We start from the raw sequence: 16,564 nt of genomic DNA, 5'->3' as shown, positions 1-16,564 counted from the left end.
TGTATCGTCTTATTGGTCCTTATTTGCTGTGCTGGTGACTTCAGATCTTGTTATTCAGCTCTGGCACAGCACTGTCCATTGTAATCCCACCAATCATTTAAAGGACAAGTACTGTCAAATTTGGACTTTTTCTGCAGGAGGAGGAAACTAGGTGCACCAAAAAAAAAAGCTCCAGCTCCACCTGATTGGCCAAAACTCCACAACTGCAAGAGAAGCATGCCCTGCACAGGTTACCTCTGAGAACTACAGAGCACTTCAATCCCTCAATGCTATTAGGATAAGGAGAGGGATGGAGGGGTGTTCTGTGAGCCTAATACACCTTGTCCTGGCGACAATGCTGCTCCTTAATAGATAGAATACAGTGACCAAATGTTGTCACCCTAGGACAGGAAGTGTGTTACTGGCAGAGTCACTGGGTAAAGATAAAAGGAATACAAGTATATATGTAATAATAATGCGGCCACCACATCTAAGGACTGGTAAGCTGCACTATGTTACAGTTGTGTTTTTGGGTTTCGATACAGTTTAACACTGAGCGCCATACGTATCTCTCCACCACGGAGGACTCAGAGGAGACCACCATCCAGCCTATGAATCCATCTTCCTCCATATTGATACTATCAAGTCCCAGCCAATCAAATGGCTGTATAGAGGGTCAGCTGACAGTACGGCGACCTCCATGGTGTTCTCAGGTACTTCGTAGGAGTGTACCCATGCCGAGTGGTCACTCGGGGGTGGGCTGATCAGCTCGGGAGGTCAGTGGCTGTGCGGTTCACATCTCAGTCCATGATGGTCCTTCCTGTGGATGTCTCCTAGTTTGCCCTGAGCCTCTAGCAGTTCCTTGGCCGTGTTCTTAAGGTCGTCCTCCAGCTTGGTCGCCCATTTCACAGCTTGTGAGTGTAAGAACTCGTATCTCTGATGAAGATCTTTCATCAAACCCCTCGCCTCTCTCTTTTCTCTGCTGCTTTTATTCTTCTCCAAGGCGGATTCTGGAGAAGAACATTATTATTATCGTATAGGACTTCTATAACACCGACAGTGTACAATATAAAAGGGAGACAATTCAAGACAAGGGGCTTGGGGGGTCCTGCTTGTGGGAGCTTACAATCCAAAAAGGAGCGGCAAGGGACACAAAAGGTTATAATTGAGGAGACGAGTTGAAGGAGATGGGAAATGTTCAGTATTTCGTGAGAGGTGTGATGGACTTCCCGATGGGTTTCAGCTTTCACCTAAAGGCAGACAGAGTAGGAGAGAAGCGTACAGGTTTGGGGGAGTTCCACAGGATGGGATATGCCCTGGAGAAGTCCTAGAGGTTAGCATGGGAGGAGGTGAGAAGGGAGCTAGAGAGCAGGAAGTCTTGGGAAGAGCTGGAGAGATTGGGGTAGGGAGTTCCAGAAGATGGGAGAGGCTCTAGAGAGGTCCTGTAGGTAAGCATGGGAGGAGGTGATGAGAGGGCAGGAGGTCTTGGGAGGAGTGAAGGGGACGGTTTGTCCTCAGTCTGATGTCAAGCATCATTCATCTCACTTCCTCTGAGCTCAGGTTGTCCGGGACCTACCCTAGCTGTTGAAGCCCAGGTTATGAGAGACCGGGGCATCTCTGAGTCTGTGATTCCTACCATGCTACTAAGCTAGGAAGTCTACTTACAGCAAGGTCAGACAGTGATTAAAACCTTTGTACACGGGGTCTCCCATGTAGCTCCTTTGCATAGGAACTCAGCACAGGGATGGTGGGAGCTCCTCATAATGGGCACAGCGGGTGTACAGACCCGGGAACTCAGCACAGGGATGGTGGGAGCCCCTCATAATGGGCACAGCGGGTGTACAGACCCGGGAACTCAGCTCAGGGATGATGGGAGTCCCTCATAATGGGCCCAGCAGGTGTACAGACCCAGGAACTCAGGTCAGGGATGATGGGAGCCCCTCATAATGGGCCCAGGAGTACAGACCCGGGAACTCAGCACAGGGATGGCGGGAGCCCCTCATAATGGGCCCAGGAGTACAGACCCGGGAACTCAGCACAGGGATGGTGGGAGCCCCTCAATGGGCACAGCAGGTGTACAGACCTCAGCGGAGATAGGATGGGAAGCCTTTGTAATAAGCAACTACTGCAATAATAGGAATTGTTTGAAGAATGGACTAATACTCGGTAACCAGAAGATGTACCCAAGTGCAGGTAAAGGATGACCACCTACCCAGAGGAACCTCCACTAGATGGCGCTGTTCTCTCATAGTGGTCAGGACATCGGCTAGGACCTCCTTCTTGCTCTTCCATGGTGAGGGATGAAGCTCTTTCTGAAGCTGTCAATAAAAAGATGACGAAACTTTGGAATTCTTAATACATACTGTAGTTTCAGAGCAAAGCTTTGTGTTAACATGTGAAACATACCTGATGGTTTTGGCTATTTATACAAATACTCTATGTGGGGCCGCATTTGCCAAAACATAGTGCATGTACCATTTTGTTGCCAGCGAAGGGGAGTTAACGCACCGCAACACGTGTTTCCTGCAGGGTGCATTTCAGAATGGATGTCACTGCATTGTACACACTTGTGTTATGTCTGTTGCTGCAACACCATAGTACAGGGGTGTAGGACCTCCGGCCCTCCAGCTGCGGTGAAACTACAATTCCCATGATGCACTTGTCTCCGGGAGTCATGCCTATGGCTGTGAGAATCTTGCAATGCCTCATGGGATTTGTAGTTTCACCACAGCTGGAGAGCCAAAGGTTCCCCACCCCTGCCATAGTACATACAGGCCCTAGATGTCAGTTCAGACATCTGCTTAGGTGACGGAAGGTGACCCCACTACATCTTATGCCTGGGTCAGCCAATTAGGGGTGGACAGACAATTGGGGAGGTGACTGCAGTATATATCCAGGGCCCAAGCCCTTCCCCATTACTCAGGGGGGCCACTCACATTCCTGCCCAAGGTGACACAGCCCTGCTAGTCCCGGACACTCTCTACAACTCACTGAGCTGCTGGGTGAGAGGCACTGGCCGGACCAGCGTGGGTCTAACAGACAACTTCCCTGACCAATGAAAGCCTGAGACCCCCTCCTCCTGTCCACAGCATGACCAATGAACGACAAGCTCAGGGGGCCAGTGAGGTCGGCTGTCACTGTAGAGTCAAGGACAGCCAGCGAGTTAGGTGGACGAGCCGCTTTTCCTTGGGTGGATCCAGTGGCAGCCCGAGATCTACTACTTCCAAGACGAACCTGGGGCTGATGTGATGGTGCTTGGGCCCAGTACAAAAGGGCTGGCTGTACCCCCCCCTATCGGTGGCCCCTCCTGCATATACCTGCAATACTCATGTCTATCTAGAGCAGCATACGGAGCACTGGTCACATGTTGGGGCTCATTACACACACCGTGGATTGGCAGAGATTACCTGGCTCTCCCGAGGGATGTGCGGCTTCTGAATGCTGCCCAGTCTGGGCTCACAATCATGGTACACAAGCATGTGTTTCAGGGCGTACTCCAGAGCGCGTACATTGTTCTGTATACCTGCAATGCACAGAGAAGCTTCAGTCAGGATTACTGCCTATCCTACAGGTTAGGGATGCACCGATACCGATACTAGTATTGGTGCCGATACAGAGTATTTGGGGCGAGCACTCTTAGTCACCCAAATGCTTCGATAATAGAAGTTCCAGTCAGAGGAAGAGCTACTTCTGACCGGCAGTGCTGAGGGAGCATGGAGCCAGCTTCCTTTCCAAACATGAAGCCGGGAGCCACCTCCCTGATTGGCTAGGAAGCCGGCTTCACTTGTTGTTATGCAGCCTGGCTTCCTAACCAACCAGGAAGCCGGGCGGCACGTCATGACTCGCGTCCCAGCTTCCTGATTGGTCAGGAAGCCACGCTGCACAGAAACAAGTGAGGCCGGCTTACTAGCCAATCAGAAAGCCGGACGGCACCTCGTGACTGCCTGCCCGGCTTTCTGATTGGTCAGGAAGCCAGCCAGCCTCGGCAAGTGAAGCCGGTGTCCTTTCGCTAAAACACCCGCTTCACAGGCAATCAGGAAGCCGGGCGACAGATCATGATCCGCCGCCCCGACTTCCTGGTAATCAGGGCACAAGGTACCAGTACTTAGTACTCAGTATCGGCGAGTACCGGGGGGAAAAAACGGTATCGGTGCATCCCTACTACAAGTGATAGATCCCATTCTACCTCAGATCCCACAACTGGTCACAGCCACATGTCTGAGATGATTAGAATGATCATCTGCCCATTGGTGCAACAATAGCCATAACAGCCCACGTGGCTGCTATGGGGCCTGTGGTTTGAAAGGGGCCCTCAAATGTTTCAGTGTGCAGTTCCAGAAAATACAGAGCACCAGTATCCTCCTACCTGCGTGCTCCACCCAGGAATTAAGTTATCTTTTCGTATGTAGGTCACAGATACAAAGACACGCATTGATGGGTTGTTTTCCCATTGCACGCGAATTATCACAGCTCATCCAGTTTACCAGCTGCTCCCATACAGGTGCAAATACACATTTAATGGTGCAACAATAGCAATAGCAGCCTACGCGGCTGGTGTGGTGTCTGGGAGTGGAAGGCCCATCGTGAGGCAAATTAAACAGAAAATCTGTGTGCATGTGAAGAGAACACAAATCCAATCATTGTATCATTCAGGACTGAAGGAGCTGCTGTTGACACCCATCATCCTCTGTTACATTTCCAATCAAGAAGAGCTGACCTCAGCTGTAGAGGAGGAGTCTATGGTGGGCTCTGCATGGTCACTCTCAGGTGGGCTGCGTGGGATCTCAGGTGGGCTCTGCAAGGGGTGTAACTAGAAATCAAAGGGCCCCATACAAAATGTTGCTATGGGGCCCTGTAGGGTTGCCACCTTTTCTTCAAGCGAAACCCGAACACTCTAGAGACGCGCAGAGAATCTTTGGGGAAAATTAGTCGTGGCTTATTCATATCTAAATAGCGCCACCCATTCATATGCAAATATTACAGGTGAGACTATTTTCAGTGGGGGGCCAGTAGCCCCTATCTTAATTTTGGTTGCCTCTGTCTGCCTGACATCTCGTGTCCGGGTTTCTGCTGCCATGAAACCCGAACACAGCATTCAAAACCCGGACTGTCCGGGTGAATCCTGGACAGGTGGCAACCCTAGGGCCCTGTGATCTCTAGTTACACCCCTGGCGATTACCATTCACATTACAGCTGCTAGATGGCGCTGAGGAGCAAAATAAATTCTTATGCTCCTTGGCTGATGAAAGGGATCTGTGATTAGTGACAACCATCCTGAAGTCTCCTCCTGTACATCTGACATCAGCTCTTCCTGATTGGGATTGTGGCAGGAGTCACAGGGGGTTCAGAGGTCACAGGGGTAGAGGGGGGGTCACAGGAGGTGCAGAGGTCACAGTATCATCGGACGACACTTTGCGTCCGATGATTGAAGCGCTGTGCGATGTTCATACGGCGGCCCCATCCTGCCCCGATTATCACAAGGTTGGATCCGCGGTAATTAGAAGAAAGCACCTGTAGGAATTGCGGTAATCGACCGCACGTATTTTCGTCTGCGCATGTGCAGTGTAGATGTACGAGTTTTGACGTACGGAAACGCCACCAACCTTGCGAAAATCGTACGATCGGCCGAAGTTCTCTAACCTGCTGGATAGTCAAAAGTCGATGGATTGTACAGTATTTGCGGTTGTACACTGCCCATCAACCTTACGGATATCGGACGAAAACGCCAATATTCATAAGGTGTATGGGCAGCTTTAGCCTGAAAACCGTAAACGAATGCAAGCGCCACATCTAACACCTGGTAAGCTGTTACAGATTTTGTTTTTGGTTTGGGCTGTAGAAATGCTTTGAATTCGGACCCAGAGCTTCTTATTTTTAGATGCCTTTAGTTTGTGATCTGGTGAGTTGGGATTTATTTTGGAAACATGTTAAGGCAGAACTGAAATTGTACCAAAAACAGATGGTGGCGTATAAGGGCTCAAGCCACAATGATTCAACAATTCACAATTTCATTAACCCTCGCAGTGGCCGGTCCCTGGAGCCTCTCGCCCCCTCCACTGCATCGCTGTCTTCGGCCTCATTCACACGAGAATCGTCCGGCACACACAGCTCCGTGCTGCGTGCACGGCCGTATCAGGCAGCTCCTGGGAAGGACAGGGGCTGCGTGTGATTAGTACGCAGCCCCCATCCTGCTCTATGCGGCCGTGCGCCGCCCTTCGGCACGGCAATGGTTCACTGCAATTTTTGTGATTAGCATTAAAAACAAGTTATGCTCACCTGATCCTAGAAGCCGGCTTACTCTTAAGCTGGCCATACGCCTTACAACCATTGCACGACTTTCGTTGGATAGACAGATCGTACTTGCGACGATTGCAATGCTGAGCGGGCAGTGTGCGGTTGCGCACACCGGCCCGTGCGTCTTTCCAAGCACGCCAACGACCCACCAAAAATCGTAAGATTTTCGGCTGGTTTTCCAGCGTGCTAGGAAGATGAAAGTCGTGCGACCGTACAGTTGATGCGGTCGCACGCTGCCCATACACCTGCCGATTGTCGTACGAGCGATTATGGTACGATAATTGGCAGGTGTATGGGCACCTTTCGACCAGTCCCTGGAGCCTCTCACCCCCTCCGCTGCAGCGCTGTCTTAGGCCTCTTTCACATGAGAATCGTCCGCCACGTACAGCTCCGTGCTGTGTGCACGGCCGTATCGGGCAGCTCCCGGGAAGGACAGGTGCTGCGTGTGATTAGTACGCAGCTCCCGTCCTTCTCTATGGGAGTATGCGGCCGTACCGCCCTGCGCTCACCTCAAGTGCAGGTCCGTACGGGTGCAGGTGTCCCGGCTGAGACGCAGACAGGTTCCATCCTGTCAGCGTACGAGTACGCTCACCTGCACCCGTACGGACGTGCAGGGCGGGTGAGCGTAGGGCGGCGCACGGCCACATAGTCCCATAGAGCAGGATGGGGGCTGCGTACTAATCACACGCAGCACCTGTCCTTCCCGGGAGCTGCCCGATACGGCCGTGCACGGAGCTGTACGTGGGGGACGATTCTCATGTGAATGAGGCCTTAGGATCCTCCAGTCATCACATCTAATATAGTGTATAGGACATGAGGATGCTGACACACATACCATCGCTGCAGCGGAGGAGGAAACTGGCTGAAGGGGGCGCTGTTTCAGCTGCCCAACTTAGAGAAATGAGCACTTAACCCTCGCAGTGCTGGATGGAGCCCCACTGCAGGCGTTAATATATATTTTTTAACTGGAGTTCTTTAACAGAAAAACTTCTACAATCTGCTGTTCAACCACAAGAGAATGTGCTTAGCACATGTGTGATGTCCGGAGTGTCATCTGATCTGTGTCAGACATTAGTGAATTGATGGGGTTTCCCATTTAACATGTGCAGGTGTTCTATCAAACGTTGTGACTGCGTTAGAATGTGTGACCGGTGACGTGGTCATACTTTAACCTAACTCCGCCCACTTTTTCGGCAGGGGAATATATGACCGGCAAAAGGTGAAGAATCCCAACGCTTTCTCAGCTGTTCCAGGGCAGATCGGCATGGCAGATGGTATGTGCAAGAGAACCAATCTGCCCTGGAACAGTTGATCGGTCCTGAAATGTGACTTTGCGAGTGCGATCTGACATTCCACAGAGTCGGATAGAAGTTACATTTCAGGACCGATCAGCTGTTCCAGGGCAGATCGGTTCTCCTGCACATACCATCTGCCATGCCGATCTGCCCTGCAACAGCCAAGAAAGCGTTGGAATTCTTCACCTTTTGCCGGTCACATATTTCACCGCCGAAAAAGTGGGTGTGATTAGGTTAAAATGTGCAACCACGTGACCAGTCACACATTCCAACCCAGTCACAATCTTTGATAGAACTCAGGCACCAGGATTTACATGATTATGTAATCTTTCAGTCCAGGACGTGGACGGTGACCCTGGATGACGCCAGAGAAAATATGGCCCCGTCCGGGAGAGAAAAGCAAATGATGTTATTGTCAGGAGGGGGTTGCTGTGATCGGTAATAAATACCTGGAAGTGTTACGCTGACACATGACTTAGAATGCTGCACTCAGCATGAAAACATTAATCTGATGCTAGATCCAGTTTAAATTCCCCAGTTATCAGCTCAGGGTACCCAGAATGCCAAAAACAACTGCTGATTGGTTGCTGTGGGGTTTTTGCCCGTTGCCTTTTACGCCGCCATCATTTTGAAGGAAAATCTGCTTCCCATAAAAGTGTTGGCGTTACATTAAATGGCTAAACTAACACAGACATGTGGGGGGAATACCTGACTTTGACGCATTCTATATCGTAGTTCCCAGCGGCTTCCCAAACTGAAAGAAACCTTTCTTCCCTGTTCTGGGAAATGCACCCGATTACGTTTCCTCTATTTCCTGCCGTCTATTCATCAGGTACGTCAAATGTTTCAGTGTGCAGTTCCAGAAAATACAGAGCACCAGTATCCTCCTACCTGCGTGCTCCACCCAGGAATTAAGTTATCTTTTCGTATGTAGGTCACAGATACAAAGACACGCATTGATGGGTTGTTTTCCCATTGCACGCGAATTATCACAGCTCATCCAGTTTACCAGCTGCTCCCATACAGGTGCAAATACACATTTAATGGTGCAACAATAGCAATAGCAGCCTACGCGGCTGGTGTGGTGTCTGGGAGTGGAAGGCCCATCGTGAGGCAAATTAAACAGAAAATCTGTGTGCATGTGAAGAGAACACAAATCCAATCATTGTATCATTCAGGACTGAAGGAGCTGCTGTTGACACCCATCATCCTCTGTTACATTTCCAATCAAGAAGAGCTGACCTCAGCTGTAGAGGAGGAGTCTATGGTGGGCTCTGCATGGTCACTCTCAGGTGGGCTGCGTGGGATCTCAGGTGGGCTCTGCAAGGGGTGTAACTAGAAATCAAAGGGCCCCATACAAAATGTTGCTATGGGGCCCTGTAGGGTTGCCACCTTTTCTTCAAGCGAAACCCGAACACTCTAGAGACGCGCAGAGAATCTTTGGGGAAAATTAGTCGTGGCTTATTCATATCTAAATAGCGCCACCCATTCATATGCAAATATTACAGGTGAGACTATTTTCAGTGGGGGGCCAGTAGCCCCTATCTTAATTTTGGTTGCCTCTGTCTGCCTGACATCTCGTGTCCGGGTTTCTGCTGCCATGAAACCCGAACACAGCATTCAAAACCCGGACTGTCCGGGTGAATCCTGGACAGGTGGCAACCCTAGGGCCCTGTGATCTCTAGTTACACCCCTGGCGATTACCATTCACATTACAGCTGCTAGATGGCGCTGAGGAGCAAAATAAATTCTTATGCTCCTTGGCTGATGAAAGGGATCTGTGATTAGTGACAACCATCCTGAAGTCTCCTCCTGTACATCTGACATCAGCTCTTCCTGATTGGGATTGTGGCAGGAGTCACAGGGGGTTCAGAGGTCACAGGGGTAGAGGGGGGGTCACAGGAGGTGCAGAGGTCACAGGGGGTTCAGGGTCAGTGTTAACATCTGGAATGCTTAATAAAACACTGATAGATATGTGATATCTACATGCAGATTATCTATTTAATTTGCCTTGGCAGTCACAAATGGGGCCCCCCTCCACCCCCAGGCCCCCAAGGCAGCCACATGTGCTGCTATGGCTATTGTTAAGCCATTTCCTCTTAGTGATGCTTGAAATCAGGAGCAATACTTGTAGCCATCGAAAGCCAATCATGTTCTCCGGATGTGAACGGCAGAACTCACCGACGGGTTCTATGAAATCAGGGTCGGTCTTCACTTGGTAGAACTCCTCGTAGCCCCGGAACTTCTCTGGGATCTCCGTATGTTCCAGGTTCTGGCTGATATTCACGTCTTGTTCCTCATGGGCGGTGACTGAGCTGGAGCAGGGTGGGGGGTCCGGCAGATCATCCACCTGTATAGGGTATAACTCCGCCCCTGAGTAAAGTCTCAGTGATAAATACAGTGCAAAGACACTATGGTTCACCAATATCATTTCATTTTACCATTTTCCAAGCCAATGAGAGTGTACCATGTGATCGCTGTGACCAATCACAGCAGTAGAGATAGAAAACAATGGCTGCGGGCAGCACTTACCTCTCATGCACCCATTGGCTGGATGACAATGATAAATAAGTATCAATGTCTTCCAGTACCAGTGCCCATTCACCCCTCTACAGTATATGTCAGCTTCATCGTGTCTCTGATCTGACCTGTACATTAACCCCTCACCTCCCTTACCCTGCGCATCTGCCTATTAACCCCTCCTCCCTGTGTATGGCCTGTACATTAACCCCTCCACCGCCTCCTCCCTGTGTATGACCTGTACATTAACCCCTCCAACTCCTCCTCCCTCCCTGTGTATGGCCTGTACATTAACCCCTCCACCTCCCTCCCTGTGTATGACCTGTACATTAACCCTGTAATTAATAGGTTGGACTTGATGGACTAATGTCTTTATTCAACCTCAAATACTATGTAACCCCTCCACCTCCTCCTCCCTCCCTGTGCATGGCCGGTACATTAACCCCTCCACCTCCTCCCTCCCTGTGTATGACCTGTAAATTAACCCCTCCACCTCCTCCTCCCTCCCTGTGTATGACCTGTACATTAACCCCTCCACCCTCCCTGTGTATGACCTGTAAATTAACCCCTCCACCCTCCCTGTGCATGGCCTGTAAATTAACCCCTCCACCTCCTCCTCCCTCCCTGTGTATGACCTGTACATTAACCCCTCCACCTCCTCCTCCCTCCCTGTGCATAGCCTGTACATTTAATCTATCTAGTGCACCAATACCAAACTACGAACTGTGTCTTCTGTAATTGGCATCTCCTGACTGGTGTCCCGCAAGGGTGCTGGTTGCACAGTCTGACATACAGAGAACCACTAGATGGCGCTCCTATAGCTCTATATATTGGATAGCATTCTGAAATGATGGCACGATAAAGACTTTAAAATGTGTCAATTTGATGAAATGATATTGAAGAGGACCTTGTATTATAAGACGTCGGACACTGACCTGCGTCATGAAGACAGACTCAGCGGCAGGTTCGGAGCCAAAACTCATCTCCTCTTCTGATGTCTCCGGTGTCCCGCTGGATTCCTGACTCCACCCCCTGGCTGTGTCTTGCGCTCTCTCTGAAGACGTTCTGATTGGAGGGAGAGGACTGGATGACATCACGCGTCCTGTGATGTCACTCTCATGACCAAACAGTCTCAGGAAGGGATGTAGTGGCGGCTCTATCATCAGAGGCTGCTTAGGGATTTTGGGGACGTGTGTGGTGACCTACCGATTATGGGGATCTCCAGATGAGGTTTTTTGACTGGCGCCATTTTTTTCCGGGTGATTTTCACTCCGAGGCGTTGTTGGAGGAAGCTCTTCAGCAAGTGCGGATCTCCTGTTCGATAAGAAAATGGGATTTTAAAACTTCAAGAGATTCTGTCAACTTGAAAGCCCAACCCACTTATAGTGGTCCCTGCGGCTCCGTTCCTCCATCCGAGCTGGAAATGTGTATCATGGGAGGAGGTGACTGATGATGGGTAGACTCTGACCATCTCCTGTACTATGTCTGCAGTCTTTGACCATCTCCTGTACTATGTCTGCACTCTCTGACCATCTCCTGTACGATGCCTGCAGTCTCTGACCATCTCCTGTACTATGCCTGCAGTCTCTGACCATCTCCTGTACTATGTCTGCACTCTCTGACCATCTCCTGTACCGTGTCTGCAGTCTCTGACCATCTCATGTAGCATGTCTGCAGTCTCTGACCATCTCCTGTATTATTTCTGCAGTCTCTGACCATCTCCTGTACTATGTCTGCAGTCTCTGACCATCTCCTGTATTATGTCTGCAGTCTCTGACCATCTCCTGTATTATGTCTGCAGTCTCTGACCATCTCCTGTATTATGTCTGCAGTCTCTGACCATCTCCTGTATTATGTCTGCAGTCTCTGACCATCTCCTGTATTATGTCTGCAGTCTCTGACCATCTCCTGTATTATGTCTGCAGTCTCTGACCATCTCCTGTATTATGTCTGCAGTCTCTGACCATCTCCTGTATTATGTCTGCAGTCTCTGACCATCTCCTGTATTATGTCTGCAGTCTCTGACCATCTCCTGTATTATGTCTGCAGTCTCTGACCATCTCCTGTATTATGTCTGCAGTCTCTGACCATCTCCTGTATTATGTCTGCAGTCTCTGACCATCTCCTGTATTATGTCTGCAGTCTCTGACCATCTCCTGTATTATGTCTGCAGTCTCTGACCATCTCCTGTATTATGTCTGCAGTCTCTGACCATCTCCTGTATTATGTCTGCAGTCTCTGACCATCTCCTGTACTATGTATTCAGTCTCTGACTATCTCCTATAGAATTCTATGTGTGGCCCTTTGGTCATGTCAGGGGCTCTTCTTGAGGACCCCTGTATGGAGAAAGTTGGCCCCCACTGATACAGAGGTATATAATATAGAATCATGTATTCTCTGTATTGAAGGAAAAGGACTCTTGGTGTATTTATAGCACTGACCACTAGATGGCACTAGCAGGACACCGTAGATCCGCTCCAATTGATCTCCATGTGTGAAGTGACCATTCCTTGTGGCAGCTGGAATCTAGGAATTGAATTAGGTGTTTATGGTATTTTATAAAGTGGACCTGTCACCTTTTTATACATTGAGCTCATTGGACTCCTCCCCCTCCAGATTAAAATTCAATAACTAGTAATTTACCTTTTTCGGTATCTATTTTTTAAGCTCTGACACCCTCCTACTTCGCCTCGGTGTGCATGGCGCATCCTGAGCCACCCTCAGCCCCTTGGTCATATATCCCAGAAGACTGCGGGGATTTTTGCTAAGATTCCCCTCTTCTCACTAAAGCTTGTGTACTGGCAGCGCCGTACCGCGACCGCCCATTGGCATTGCTGATACAATGGCAACAAGTCCTAAACCGACAGCCGGCCAGATCTCTGTATGCGCATGCACGGGATCTAGTGGCATGTCATCAGGGGGCTCCCAATGCACCAAGATTAAAGATGGCGGCACGGGAGAAGCGAGGCCAGAGGAAAACTTCAGCTTAGAAGATTAGAATGTTGTCAGATCGGTGGAAGGTTCTCTTTAATACAAATGGCCGAGTCCGGTCACACCTTAGATATAGTCTGCAGCTCATAGAGCGCTCAGTGTATCAGCTCGGACGATCACCACCGTTGGGATTCCTTTACCTTTCCTGCGTGTGGTCAGTGGATTCCCATGGATCACGATCTCCTCCAATGCTGGGAAGAGAGCCGCAGCCAACAGGTCCTCTTCGTGAGTGATCTAAAAATAAAAAAAATCACATTGTAACAAAAATGAATTCCATCCAAATCAGCGGTGGGGCAACTCCGGCCCTCCAGCTGTGCTTTAACTACAGATCCCATCATGCCGCTGGCTGTCAGAGTCTTGCCATGCCTCATGGGAATTGTAGTTTCATAACAGGTTGTCCAACCCTGATCTAAATACAAGCCATCCAACTGCAGCATAACAAGGCAGAGAGCGCAGCAATGGTGTAGGATCGCCGCTTGAGACCCCCTTACCCAACTCCAGCCATGACCAGCGACGGGGGGGTTAAAGCTGGATGGTGTCTAGGATGCTGGGATCTGCTCACAGGGACCTGCTGTCAAAGTGTGCACAGCACAGCATGCAGCGGCCGAGAGGAAGCAGGGTTCCTCCAACCGGACCAAACCTTACTGACGCGTTTTGAGAAGGGTTTCCCTTACTCAAGTTGCGTGGCATCATCGAGGTCCAGATTCGCTCAATGGAAAGGACTACATATCCGAAGGTCTGAACCTACGTACCATAGACAGGAGGGGTTCTGTAGTCATCAGATGTAGCCGGGAACAATGTGACTGATAACAGTGCAGCACAGGAAGCCATCGGCTCACAAGAACAGATGTAACAAAATGCTTCCGATGGGATATGTAACTGACCAAAAGGGAGCAAATACGAGACGTTCATTGATGGGGTCTACATAGACTTTAATACAAAGGAAAGTACAATTACTGCTAATTAATTCCGGGTTAGTCCAGTGACCAATCAGAGTCCATGTTTGATAAACTTCATGTCTTCAAGTAGAAATGAAGCGAAAACTTCCAAAGTACTAGAGGGTTATAACCACTGCCAGATTATTTTTTTTTGGGGGGGGGGGAGATTTCCCTTCACTTCCTGTCCAATAGCCACAATAGGAAGCGAGAGGAAATCCCTTGAAAGTGAGGGATAGCCGAAAACTAGTGTCCCCATTGGAAGATTTCCCATCTCTTCCTATTCTGGTGACAACCCAAAATTAGGGATTTTCTTTCACTTTCAGTGATAACGGTCACCAGGACAAATGGAGAGTGTGAATCTCCCTTACGGGGATATACAGAGACATCTTTTAGGATATAAGGCACAACGTCCGGAGATAAAATACAGTCTGGATGCCGCCTCATCCTCCATGTCTGCACATACCTTGTTGTCAGCCAGGCTGAGGGTTGTCAGGCTCGGCAATGGAGGGGAGAAGGACTGGATCAGCTCTTCTGTGTAGGACATCAGGAAGCTGGGCAGGATAGAGGAGCTGATGGAGGTCTCTGGGGGCTCCTGTCATACAGAAGGATAATATGATGAGTATAGGAAGAACGAAGACCATGACCAGCCAGTCAGAGGAGCGGGGAGAGGAGCTGGACGTAAGAGAAACGTCCTACAAATGAGTTGAAGTTCTGGCACTGTGGTACCGGCTCCTCTCCTGGACTGAAATGGCCTCCTCTGATTTCACTGCACACTGTGAGCTCCTCACCATGTGCTTCTCTATCCCTGCATTGCATAGAGAAGCACAGAGGCTCCGTTAGGCCTATTTCACGGGGTTTACTGCCTTCTGAAGATTTCCCCTCACTTCCTCTCCTGCTGACAACGGTTTACAGGAAGTGAGGGGAACGTTTCAACAGTAACACAGACGGAAATAAAAAGGTTTCTCTAGAAGGCGAAGGCTACCATATTTCTGTCCGTCCCCTTGTTGAAGATTTTACTAATCATCCAAAATGACGGGTCAATAGCAAATTTCTTTCTTTGATTTGCTCCATAATACTTACTGGGAGGGGATCAGAAGGAGCGGCGCTCTGGACGGAGGGGAATATCACTTCTGCAAACAACAAAAAATAGAGTTAATAAAAGGCCTATTAAAGGGAAATCATCGTAGAGGTGACAGGACAGAGGGCCACTCATCGTAGAGGTGACGGGACAGAGGGCCACTCATCGTAGAGGTGACGGGACAGAGGGCCACTCATCGTAGAGGTGACGGGACAGAGGGCCACTCATCGTAGAGGTGACGGGACAGAGGGCCACTCATTATAGAGATGACGGGACAGAGGGCCACTCATCAAAGAGGTGACGGGACAGTGGGTCACTCATCGTAGAGGTGACGGGACAGAGGGTCACTCATCGTAGAGGTAACGGGACAGAGGGCCACTCATCGTAGAGGTGACCACACAGAGGGCCACTCATCGTAGAGGTGACTGGACAGAGGGCCACTCATCGTAGAGGTGACGGGACAGAGGGTCACTCATCGTAGAGGTGACGGGACAGAAAGTCACTCATCATAGAGGTGACAGTGCAGAGCATCACTAACCATAGAGCTGAGGGGTAGAGGGTCACTTGCCATAGAGGTGAGGGGACTGAGGGTCATTCGTCATAGACATTAATGGACTGCGGGTCACTCACCTGTCCTGTCGGGATCTTTAGTGCTGGGCAGGACCATGTAGTCTATCTTCTCCTCCATCCCCTCAGACAGAGAATTGTCTCCGTCTCTCATGTCTGTTGTCCTATGGTTGCCCTTTACTTCTGTGTCCATGTGCTCAGCCTCTCCTCCCCGCCGGCAGCTCTCAGACTGATGTAGATACGGAACTGCGGTGATACCGTTACTGTCCAGGTTCAGCAGACGTAAACTACAGACAATAAGAATAAATAAGTCGCCGGATGGAACATAATACAAAATCTAACAATAGTTTCCAATGCAGGAAACAAATGTGGAAGTGACGGACTCCTGGACCTAGTGCAGGATTTCAGATTGGCTACAATCAATGCTCTGTGGGTATGGCCAGTCTCACCGCCCAGTACAGAGCTGGACTGAGCACAATTGGCTCTGTGTTGGAGCTCACATAGAATCCTATGCCTGGCCCTATGAGACAACACTCAAACCAGGTGCATGGCTGTGCACGCTGCATCATGGCAAGCAGAGGAGAGAGTCATGTGCTCCTTATACCCAGAACCTCTAGTTTATTCTCAGGACTTGAGTAGGTGTCTAAGATGGTGGAGAACCTAAGCAAAAGCTTAGGAAGGGACAACTATACATTTGCATAGACGTAGTGTTATAAAATGAACATAGACTACTCTCCCGGACGAACCCCCATATTCATGGGCGTGTCTCACAGGGCTGCACCCACAAGCCTCATAATACACGTCTACATCCATGATATGTCTTTACATGCTCTTACAATCTCATCTGTGCAGATTGTGTCCAGACAGTTGCAAATTGTGATGCAGGTTTTTCAACAATGTAC

The 16,564-nt window shown here is 49.7% G+C and overlaps 1 protein-coding gene across 1 annotated transcript in view; it reads right to left on the bottom strand.

Moving 5' to 3' along the window:
- Positions 1-756: 756 nt before the first annotated feature.
- LOC108800933 (X-ray radiation resistance-associated protein 1-like) overlaps positions 757-16,564 on the bottom strand; it is a 20,919-nt gene continuing 5,111 nt past the window's right edge. Inside the window, 10 exon segments of the mRNA XM_018572917.1 lie at positions 757-989; positions 2,192-2,297; positions 3,387-3,502; positions 9,750-9,918; positions 11,024-11,298; positions 11,301-11,402; positions 13,220-13,313; positions 14,481-14,609; positions 15,098-15,147; positions 15,726-15,949. Coding sequence (XP_018428419.1) covers positions 757-989; positions 2,192-2,297; positions 3,387-3,502; positions 9,750-9,918; positions 11,024-11,298; positions 11,301-11,402; positions 13,220-13,313; positions 14,481-14,609; positions 15,098-15,147; positions 15,726-15,949 — 1,498 coding nt within the window.

This window comes from Nanorana parkeri, unplaced genomic scaffold (genome assembly GCF_000935625.1).
Source record: "Nanorana parkeri isolate BGI_ZX_2015 unplaced genomic scaffold, ASM93562v1 scaffold2169, whole genome shotgun sequence".
In the NCBI taxonomy this organism is placed as follows: Eukaryota; Metazoa; Chordata; class Amphibia; order Anura; family Dicroglossidae; genus Nanorana; species Nanorana parkeri.
The sequence above is the reverse complement of the archived record's forward strand: the minus strand, read 5'-3'. Positions and strand labels throughout refer to the sequence as shown.